Source organism: Medicago sativa, chromosome 5, assembly GCF_051527215.1.
Source record: "Medicago sativa cultivar Bolivia chromosome 5, Bolivia_mono, whole genome shotgun sequence".
Classification (NCBI taxonomy): Eukaryota; Viridiplantae; Streptophyta; class Magnoliopsida; order Fabales; family Fabaceae; genus Medicago; species Medicago sativa.
Window position 1 is genome coordinate 9,220,855 of NC_140753.1, and position 10,761 is coordinate 9,231,615.

General features: G+C 35.6%; 2 protein-coding genes across 4 annotated transcripts; one reads left to right on the forward strand and one right to left on the reverse strand.

The window, feature by feature from the left end:
* The first annotated feature begins 352 nt into the window (after positions 1–352).
* On the forward strand, positions 353–5,202 carry LOC146919790 (uncharacterized). Of its 2 annotated transcripts, none has more exons than XM_085713195.1 (14): positions 353–468; positions 617–778; positions 896–985; positions 1,943–2,008; positions 2,093–2,158; positions 2,270–2,355; positions 2,501–2,546; positions 2,653–2,707; positions 2,964–3,044; positions 3,257–3,391; positions 3,472–3,599; positions 3,670–3,774; positions 4,298–4,441; positions 4,674–5,202. In XM_085713195.1, the coding sequence occupies exons 2-14, from the start codon at positions 758–760 to the stop codon at positions 4,842–4,844; spliced, it is 1,194 nt and encodes a 397-aa protein (XP_085569321.1). In that variant the 5' UTR covers positions 353–468; positions 617–757; the 3' UTR covers positions 4,845–5,202. The 2 variants fall into 2 exon arrangements, with proteins under 2 accessions (XP_085569321.1, XP_085569319.1); XM_085713193.1 differs by having other exon boundaries at positions 635–778.
* Positions 5,203–5,546: 344 nt separating this feature from the next.
* Positions 5,547–7,628, reverse strand: LOC146919791 (uncharacterized). 2 transcript variants are annotated; one of them, XM_085713192.1, is made up of 4 exons: positions 6,898–7,628; positions 6,334–6,670; positions 6,144–6,228; positions 5,547–5,961 (listed from the first exon to the last, which is right to left on the reverse strand). In XM_085713192.1, exons 1-4 carry the CDS (start codon positions 7,484–7,486, stop codon positions 5,758–5,760), a joined length of 1,215 nt encoding a protein of 404 aa, XP_085569318.1. In that variant the 5' UTR covers positions 7,487–7,628; the 3' UTR covers positions 5,547–5,757. The 2 variants fall into 2 exon arrangements, with proteins under 2 accessions (XP_085569318.1, XP_085569317.1); XM_085713191.1 differs by having other exon boundaries at positions 6,144–6,231.
* Positions 7,629–10,761: the final 3,133 nt, after the last annotated feature.

Consider the following 10,761-nt stretch of genomic DNA (forward strand, 5'->3'; position numbering starts at 1 on the left):
GATTGTATTTTATTTTGTTAGGGGACCAAAATCGCAACTTTCTAATACTTAGGGGGCCAAAACTGCTATTAAACATGTTTTTTTAAGAGCTTGGTTGAACTTAATGACCAATTTTTCTTAAACGAGATGATTAACCAATTTTCTTATCAATCCATTATGAACCATTTTTTTCCTTTCTGAACTAGATTATTAACCGAAACTCTTAACGACCCGACTAATTTTTGGGTCAAAAAGAGTTTCAACTTATCATCCGGTTCAAGAAAAAACCGGTTCTCAGGTCCAACCAAACCAAACCGAAGTCATAAATGTGTATAGTTAATGTTAAAGATGGTTGGTAAAATGTAAAAAAGACAGAAACAAAGAAACAGGAGGAACCTGAGACGGTGCGGAGCGATAGAGGGAGGAGGAAGAGGGAGATAGATTGAGCGAGATCTTCAATTTAGGGTTTTGAATTTCGTTTTCATCAAGGTCAGTGAGAGTATAAATTCACCAAATTCTTTCAATTTTTTCGCAATTCGTTTATTCAATTTCGTAGATATCCAACCCCCAAAAGCAGAATTTTGATTTGGTATATCAATGATGATGATGACGACAATTTTTGTGTGTGAGAAAAAAGTGTGCTTGTTATGTGCAGGGAGAAAGTGTGAGAATTTTAGAGAGAGTGGTGTGAGAACGAGGTGGAATTGGATAGAATTTTTGTTTTTCTTGTTAATTTCCCCTTCATAGGGATTTTTATTGTGCTTTGTTCAAGTTGCAAATGGAGCAGAGAAAGCTTGTGGTTAGTTATGCATATTCAATTTGTTTATGTTTATTCATTTGGGTTGATTTTAGTTTTTAATTGCAATAATCAAAATGTTGATATGTTTTGATCTGTGTTTATGAAATTGGATATTAGGTTTTGGGGATTCCTTGGGACGTTGATACCGAGGGGTTGAAAGAATATATGAGCAAATATGGTGAATTAGAAGATTGCATTGTCATGAAGGTGAAGTCTTACTTCCCAATTTTGTGTTTTTATTTATTTATTTATATGTTCAATTTGTGTATGATTATCTACCTTGTTAATAATAACAAATGTGTGTATGTATAAACAAGCGCGTGTGTCCGTCATTCAATTACTAACTTAATAAACAAGCATGTGTGCCCATTATTCAAGGGTGTGTTCTTGAAATATTGATGCATGAGTAATATTCGAATCTGTTTGGAGACAGTAATAATCCATTTTGGTCTTCCAAAGCTATGCTATTAATCATGCTGCTATTGTGCACAATTGGTACAGTCATGGTGCGGGGTGGAGTCCTGCAGTGACGCAATTATTTGGTGCTTGCATTTTGTAGGGGCAGCTGTCGTTGCCCCAAATCGCGCTGGTATCATTCACAGCCTTGTGAGCTACAGGTCGCGCACTTGGGAAGGGAAATCCGAAAGAAAAGAAGGAAAACCCGTGGCTGCCTTCCTTCCGACAAGGACCAATCTACCTGTGTTTTCTGACCAGCTGTTTGTTTTCTGGCCACACCAGGACTCCAGCTTGTTTATTTTAAAAGGGCAACATGGTGGATGCATTTTGTTTTAGGTTAAGGAACTGCCGAGTGATAATTGTTTTGGGTTATGGAGCCACTAAGTGATACTTGTTGACTATCTAACTCTACCCTCTTCTATCACTTGGCTTGGCATGGGCTATGTAAAAATAGTAAAAAAGAACTACATAGATAGAACTATTATGTCAAGGAAATTCGCTGCACAATCTTTATAGTCCATTTCCCATGCATATTTATTTGAAATTTGAAAAGAAAAAGTGACATGCTTAGACTAGGTGCGAAAAAAAAAGAGAACATATCAAATTTGTTTTATCACTTCCGGACTGAATATGAAATGTAAATGTCATATACAAGGATAAGTTAGATTTCCCTATACTAGGCATTCTAATCTACTTATTTTGATTCAGGAGCGTTCAACTGGACGATCTCGTGGTTTTGGATATGTTACATTTGCTTCAGTGGATGACGCCAAGGTAACTTTCACCTAGATACACGCATTTTGCTGGTCATACTCACATCTACATGTATATCACGAGTTGGATGTCCTCTGGCTGCAGGAAGTATTGTCAGGTGAACATGTTCTTGGTGATAGGATGCTGGAAGTCAAAGTGGCTACACCGAAGGTTACAAAAATATTTGTCTGAAACTTGAAATCTAGTCTGGTTCACTTGTAGAAAATATAAAACCATGTGCTATAATTGTAATACTAATTCTTGTGATGTTACATTTTAAAGGAGGAGATGAGGGCACCAGCCAAAAAAGTTACCAGAATTTTTGTGGCCAGGATTCCACCATCAGTAACAGAAGAAACTTTTAGAAGGTATATAAGTGTTGGTATCTTCATTTAAAATAAATCAGACTCATGTGTGTTATATCTTTGTTGATATACTCTTTTATACTTGTTGAAATTTGTTTTAATAGTTTTCTGTCCTTTTTTTTTTTTTTTCCTTTTCTTTTTATTGCAGTCATTTTGAGAAATATGGTGATATAACAGATTTGTACATGCCAAAGGTACTTTGCTCCCTTTGACTGTGCATTGCAGACTTATGCATAATTTACTCTTTTATTTATTTGAATTTTTAATCATGTACTATAATTTTTCATTTATTTCTAACAGGATCAAGGCTCAAAGATGCATCGTGGAATTGGTTTTATCACTTTCGCAAATGCAGGTTAGGCCATTTACTGTTGCTTATGTATGCACTTTACGTGTAAGTTATAGTTGTCTACATATTTTAAATATATGGTAGTTTCATAGGATCTTGTTATCACTTGGAGAAGAGGATTTTGACAGTACTTGCTATCTGCACTATTTTTACTATCCGTGCCATTCTAGTTTTGGTTTAATTTTTGGTTCTTAGACTTTTGAAGTGAAGTGGAAAGAATACATATCATCAATTGCTCTAAGGAAAATGTTCTCTGTTGCAGAGTCTGTGGAGAATTTGATGTCAGAAACCCATGAACTCGGAGGTTCTGCTGTGGTGGTTGATCGAGCTACACCCAAGGCAAGTTTGTATAGCTTCTCATTTTATGGAAGAATAATTTGCGAAATTCGAGAATGGTGCTCCATGTGTAATGAAGACATTTTCAAAAATAAAATAAAATTATACCAGCGGGGTTTCATTTCCATATGCTTTCATTGTTTAGACCTAACTATTGAAGGATATTTGTTTTTTATATTTTTCTGTATTATAATTTGGCTGTACCATTTTTATAGGAAGATGACGTTAAGCCAACTGGCAGAATGTCACAGGGGGGAGGATATGGTGCATACAATGCATATATTTCTACAGCAACTAGATATGCAGCTCTCGGAGCTCCTACTTTGTATGACCATCCCGGCCCAATTTATGGAAGTAAGCATGGAAGCACTTGCCTCTGTTCAATTAAAATGACTAATGTTGCTTCATACTGACGATCTCACTTTGTAAATTAGGGGGAGAGCCTCGTCGGAGAATTAGTAAAAAGATTTTTGTTGGTCGCCTCCCCCCAGAAGCAAATTCTGAGGATCTCCGTCAATATTTTGGAAGATTTGGCCGCATAGAAGATGTTTACATTCCCAGAGTAAGATATGAATAAAAAAACTTATACCAGTGTTTAAAGCTGATTAACTCACCCGTCTTTTTATGTGTAGGATCCTAAGAGAACAGGTCACAGGGGTTTTGGATTTGTTACTTTTGCTGATGAAGGCGTAGCAGATCGTGTCTCTCTAAGGCCTCATGAGATTTGTGGACACGAGGTGTTTTATTTTGGCTTTGCTTCTGTATTGCATTACTATTGCTTAAAAAATTCAAATATTTAGGTGTTTTGATGGAATGGAAGGAAATCTGTAGGGCAGTGTAGGTGTAGATTAACTCCCCTTCTTCAAAATGTCCATTCCTGATTTAAGTGTGTTGTTATTGGAAAAGTCTCAGATTTTAGTAACCAGTTGGCACCTTCCACTAGAAGGGAATTTGCCATTAAAAGTTTGGATTCCTAGTTTATTGCATCAACAGTAGTTGGAGGTCCTAGGTTCAAACCCTGACAAAGGAGAAAACTAATCTAACCACTAACTACTATCATTTGCCATTAAAAACAAAAACATTTTATTAACGAAAGTGAGTTGTTTATGACATTGACTTGTATGTGTGTGTTATTGTTTAATAAACTTGTGCAACCTTGGGTACATATGCATGTAAATTCCTGTTGCTATAAGCTTTGAACTTGTATGTGTGCGTTATTGTTCTAGTATGGTTTGATTGACTGGCAGCTTGTACCTGCAGGTGGCAATAGATTCAGCCACACCTGTTGACGATGCTAGGCCCAGTGGAAATTTTATGATGAACAATAGTATGGAATCTTTTGGGGGATATGGTGGTCCGGTGCGAAGTTATGGGAGGATGTACGGTGGTTTAGACTATGATGATGTGAGTATATGCAAGGGATAATTTGTCAAAAATTTGGCCACCTCAATATCTTTGGAATTTAGGCCATTTAATAGTTTCTTGGTTCTTGCCATAGTACAACTGCAGTATCTGCTGTATGAAATGTTTAGTTTTCCATCAGTCATAAAAACATTGATAATCTGCATGGCAATAGTACTCCTGGCATGTGGACACATTTTTAGCCTTTTTGTTTACACACTGTTTTCTTTTGCAGTGGGGTTACGGAGTTCCCAGTGTGAGGCCATCAAGAGCAGAGTATCAAGAGCAGCTTGGGAGGCCATCGAGAGCAGATTATCAGGAGCAGATTGGGAGGCCATCAAGAGCAGATTATCAGGAGCATATTGGGAGGCCATCAAGAGCAGATTGGAGGTACAGGCCATACTAGTATGACACTGTCTATTGGTGGTATTGCTTCTGCAATGTTAGCATGGATGCCTGCGCACTGTGGTGTAGGTCTTTAGTATTAATGAATTATGAAGTTGTAAGCACTAAATATTGGATTTTATCTTATCTATTGTAACACAGAAATACTCTTTTTTTTGCTTGAACTATTTATCATCCTGTATCCAATTAAAGTGAAGATTATGGCCGTCTGCTAGTTCTCTTTAAGGCATGATAATAGGTTGTGATTTATTCTAGAACTAGAATAACCGTGTTAAACTTGAGCTATGGAAATGTTCATTATGTACTGGAAGTGTTTGATGGATTATCCAGAATAAACTATAGCAGCCTTCTTTGCCTAATATGCTATGTGATTGTGTAGATAATTGGCTTTGCTTTTCAGCCATCTTTCTGCAGTGCATGCCCCTTATTTAGTGCAAGAGGAAAATGTTCCAACTGGATATGTTTTATTATGCCTTGAATACTTGTTTCCAACTGTCATAAATATACACTTCCATTGACTATGTATGTTTTTTTTTTTTTTTAAACCCTCATTATATTTTTGAGTCCAATTTTGATGTGATCTGAATCACTTGAATTATGGATTATTAGTGTGTATCTATTGTGTTCATAAAAGAAAATTTAGAAAGTTGGGAGATAAAAGGAAAACACGTTTGTAATCCTGACTTTTGATACAAGCAACACGTGTGAAAGGATTATCTCTTAGCCTCATGTACGATGCAAAATACATCAACTGACATCAAGAAAATGCAATGTTCACTATCTAGGTATAAATGTAAAGTGCAGAAGGCTATTCCAAGTAGGGCCTATGAATTGAAATATGACAATCCTATTGTGTTTACCTGAAAAAACCTAAAAAAAACTACAATGAACATGGGGTGTGTATATGAGATTGATCACGGAACATGGCTTGCAAAGCAGCTGCTTGGAGACCATATTTTGCCATATTTGGTGAATGAAAATACTTTCCAAGTCTTGGAAACATGCTGCTCCTGTTGAACTGGTGTTAAGGTTCTCATCTTTTCAGCTTTCATCTGTGCTCTTCTCAGTTTGTTTAGAATCTTATCCATTGATGACGATTTCTTCTTTTCCAATTTCATCTGTCAAACACTTGCATAATCAGGAAAAGAAACTAAAGACGCCTCTGCATTTGTCGGTCTAATGCATTGCAGACTGTATATTCACATACTTATGAGCTTTGAAACTACTTGTATATTCCTAATGAAATTGAGTTGGGTTAGGAACAAAAACCATGTAAGAATGTTCAGTTCAGTACACGTACCTCAAGTTTTCTAATTGCAGCTTCAGCCTTTGCTTTTTGCAAACTCTCCCATGCAATGATTTTAGCTTCATCATCTCTCTCAAACCTGCTTCAAAATGAAAGTTCATCGATAAATACATAAACACAACAATGGATTTTCCCTCTTTTGTTGACTCAATGAAAAAAAAATGACATCTATTATCTAACATACTTGGAACTGGAAGTGTCTGATGTTGTCTCTGCAATATCCAAACCTGAAGCTTGGGCTTCTGTACCACTTTTCTTCAACTCTTTACCATTGAAAGAGCTTAGCTTGGATGCATAACTCTTGGACCACTTAATAACATTAGCTTGACAGTCTACCTGCACATCTTTGATCTCTAACTTTTCTGAATGGCAACTTTTTGGATTCATGGCCAAAATTGGGGATGAAGAAGATTTTGGAGATGAATGGTCCTCATTTTCAGTCTCTGGAGAGCTCATTTGGGTACCTTTATCAATTTTTGACATAGGAGACATCACAGTCGTAGTCCCATCACATTTCTCATCTGTAAACAAAAATACTAAACGTTTAGGGGACTTGGCTTCTAAGAATTCATCGAAACCAGAGCAGACTTCGATGTTCAAAGAACATTCATAGCGCTACTTATAAATTGTTATATCTTGTGATTTGTCAATGAAAGTTAATTCATTGACACAAACATACACGCAACATCTTAAATTGAGATGCAATGTAATTTTAGTTAGACCAACTGAGAAGACTAGAACTTCATACCATGGGAATTAGGCGAAGACGGATCAGAGAGAAGTTCTGACCACGAAGGCGCGTTCGACACAGATGTACGAGCAACACCATTCTCATTAACCACTGAACTATTATCATCAATGTCATAACGTGGACCATACAAATTGTCATGTGGATAATAATGTTGAAGAGAAACAATATCTGGTGCCAACACACCAGTTGTAAAAGGAGAACTCATCATTAAGTTTTTCACCACCAGACCATTTCGCAGTGGAATCGTAGGTGAAAAATTGGAGTAGTAAGTTGTTCCTTGTGGCACAATTGGACCACTTTTTGATTTGGGATTTCTCTGATGTTGAACATAGCCTGAAGAAGAAACTGGACTACAAATCCATCTCTCTGCATCATCCCATTTAGAAGGTATTGTCCTTCCACTGTTGAAGGGTGAAACGCCAGCTACATAGGCTTGTCTTCTGATATTGCTGCTTGTTGTTGGATGCAACAATACTCTCTCTGAGTTCCACCCCTTTTGGTTTTCAATGTTTTTTTCTCTGTAGTTTGGTTCCTTTGGACTTAGGAATGAACCTAGTTTCTGAGAGGTACCAGAATTCTTTTTCATATTAACACTAACTCAGTTTTGCAGCTTGCAAAACCCTCTTGAGAAACACTGTGACTACCAATATGATAAGAAATTTAGATACTATACCAAAACTGATTTTGTTCCTTAAACATGTGTGATATATGGTTTAATTAATCTTTGTCAAGGGACAATTATAGATACCATCGATATATAAAAGAACAAAAGTTATGTGTGGACAAGTATAGGTTGAGACATTTCATATAAGTCCAATAGTATAGCAATGAGTGAAGCTATTTTCATCAAAGATAAGAACAATTTGCATTGAGGTGGAACAATGAGCGCGGTGAATGTGGAAAATACAAGTAGAATAGGGACAAGAACATGAGCTGTGTGACTTGTGAAACATTATGCTGAAATGCATAAAACATGTCCTTGCATTTGTCTTGTTGTATCATTGACCACTTAACTTCTATAAGTAATAACCAAACAATTGTGTGTGGGCCTCAAGTTCTTTTTTCTTTGTTAAATAAATATTTTTGCTATGATAGTTTGGTTGATGATAATTGACCCAGCACAATTTTTCAACAACACCATCACATTTGTCTTCTAAAATAGTGTTTTACTAGAGAAATTACACATGCACTATTTACTATTTAGATTGAAATGAAAACAATTAGTATAAAAGAACAATCTCAATGAGATTATCTCATGTATTATTGTCTGATGACAATTTTCAATCATGAAGTCATTTCATTAAACAAGTGAATATGATTAAAAGAAGTGTCATATCCTATTAGAAGTAGTGAAGAACCTTTTTTTTTTTCCTATAGAAAATATCTTGGTGTAGATAATATATATCACAAGATTAGCATAATATTTTTTCTTCCATGATTTTAATATTCCAAATGACTAAAAAACTATGGTTAGGATAACACCACACGTGCATAATGAAAGGAAAGTCGTGCCAACTTATAATGGTTTTATAATTTATTTATGCCATATTATAGCCTTTGGTCATTATTCAAAGTAGACACAGTGTGTATAATAAACTAGAAGCATAGACACTGCTCGGATTAGGGATGTCTCGTGTCCGACACCGACTCCAACATGACACCTATAATTACGCTGAATTATATCATTTTCTCAAATTATTATCCATGTCAGCATATCAGTGTGCGTGTCGTATTCGGTGTCCGTGTCCGTGTCCGTACTTCATAGATAATAAGTCTAATCCACAAGTTATCTGAAGAGAAAATGTAATTATGCAAATTATTGTGTTTGGGGCTGGGGTGAACACAATAACTGTTTGTGGATATTGCTTCACCAACACCAGTAACTGTTTCATAGTTGACAGTTCAATAAGGAATGCAGGTTGTAGGGTTATGACACATTCATAATGAAACATGTTCTGTACTTGGTTACCACTGTTCAATTCATTTATTGCAGAAACATAAACATTTTTTACTTCACTAGGATACTTTTATTTTTTCTTTCTCATTAGTTTACTCTACCGACAGGAGAGGAGGTAATAATAATTTTTCGAGGCGTGTCAAATACTAAATGTGGATACTTCTTCAAGTCAGAATTTGAACATAGGTTCACTACATTGTTGTGTCTAATACCCAACTCATGTCTGTGTCCACCGCTACTCTTTATAACAGTAAAAAAACTGTTACCAATACTTCTTTCAAATTTTCAATGACATTGATTTTTTACCAGCCAAATATCTCTAATTACTTTACATCTTTTTTTACTAGCCAATAAAAGGTAAAATTAGAAAAATAATAACAATTATTAACAAACTCAAACTAAAGTTTTCAATTCTTTGATTAAGTCAATAGGGTATTATCATTGTAAACCAATAAAAGAAAGTTAAATTACATAAAAAATGGAATGAAATAAAGAAACTTCTAGATAAAGAGAAGTTCATAAATATGCTTTCATTCAATGTAAACTATTGGTTTCTAATACAATTATGCAGCAAACTTAAGACCAAAAAACATATACAGAAAACAGAACAATAGTTCTTTACTAGCTAACAATCATCACATTAATCTTCTAAGGGTACTTGTTTTGTGAATTAGGGTTTTTAATTAAAATGGAGAACTAGGGGACATGTTTCTCTACTTGGAAGAGAACTTGACTTATTATTGTGTTGACATTGTCAAATAATCCAAGCGTACCTTATTGTAAGACCCACATACCTTACTGTCCTTCAAATTATTGATATCATGAAAGAGATAGAACAAAATTAAGTTTTCCAATTGAAAATTAAATAGGGACATTTTTGTAAGGAAATTATTAATGCATGTGAGATTTTGAATAGAGTTTTATTTTTAGAGACAATGAAACCTCAAAAGTGAATCTTACAATCAGAGGGTGGGGGGAGAGGGTAGTCATCTTGTTGAATGATTTATTGGAGTAGTCCTGTTAGTTTGTGTTGAAGTCTCTCTTTGTACTACAGAAACTAAGGTACTGTTGTTTTTGGATTTCCAAACTATTGTATTTGGATTTCCAAATTCTATTATCTACCGAAGTTGTTACTAGGTTGAGTCACGACCAGGTCGCTCTCTTTAAGACGTTTCGTGGCACTACCCAAAGTTGTGCAAGGTAGACTATCAACCACGCCGCCTCCAGGATAAAACAAGCCCAGCTACAACTGTGCGGTTAACTACTGCACTGTAGAAAACCGTTCGAGAATTACACCTTCAAATATGGTACTAAGACCACTCTTTAATACTGAAACCACTTTAATATGGTATTATTATAATTCCATTCTATTATGGTGCTAAGACCACTCAAATATGGTGTTTCCACCATTCTAACCCTTAAGTTCTCCAAACTATCAATATGGTACTATGACCACTCAAATATGGTGTTACCACCATTTCTCCTCAAATAGAAAAATATTGTTATAATATTTATATACCGTTAAGATCATTCTTGATTCCGACGGGACATTATTATTCCAAATAGGGACTATGATCTTAAAAGTACTCTTTATTCCGAAGGGACATATATTACCGAAGGGACTATGAACTTAAGACCATTCTTAATTCCGAAGGGACATTAAACCGAAAAGGGACTATGGTCTTAAGAACACTTTTAATTCCGAAGGGACAGAAAGGAGTAGAAAAAGGAGAAGGACTTGTTAAACAAGTCGAAGGAGGGAGAAGAGATGAAAGACTCGTCAACACAAGTCAAAAAAGGGAGAAGAGAGAAAGAGTTCCCGACAACTCAATGAAACTCTTTGGTGTGTGGAATGCACTATGTGAATTCTCTATTTATAGGGAAAATTCACAACTAGTAAGTGA

Excerpts from the sequence above, each read along its gene's own strand:
- LOC146919791 (XM_085713191.1), bottom strand. The coding sequence starts at position 7,486 with ATGAAAAAGAATTCTGGTACCTCTCAGAAACTAGGTTCATTCCTAAGT. Across the intron at positions 6,671-6,897 it reads GTCTTCGCCTAATTCCCATG|ATGAGAAATGTGATGGGACT; the intron begins GTATGAAGTTCT and ends TTTTGTTTACAG. Across the intron at positions 5,962-6,143 it reads CTGCAATTAGAAAACTTGAG|ATGAAATTGGAAAAGAAGAA; the intron begins GTACGTGTACTG and ends AGTGTTTGACAG.
- LOC146919790 (XM_085713195.1), top strand. The coding sequence starts at position 758 with ATGGAGCAGAGAAAGCTTGTG. Across the intron at positions 3,045-3,256 it reads TCGAGCTACACCCAAGGCAA|ATGACGTTAAGCCAACTGGC; the intron begins GTTTGTATAGCT and ends TTTTATAGGAAG. Across the intron at positions 3,775-4,297 it reads ATGAGATTTGTGGACACGAG|GTGGCAATAGATTCAGCCAC; the intron begins GTGTTTTATTTT and ends TTGTACCTGCAG.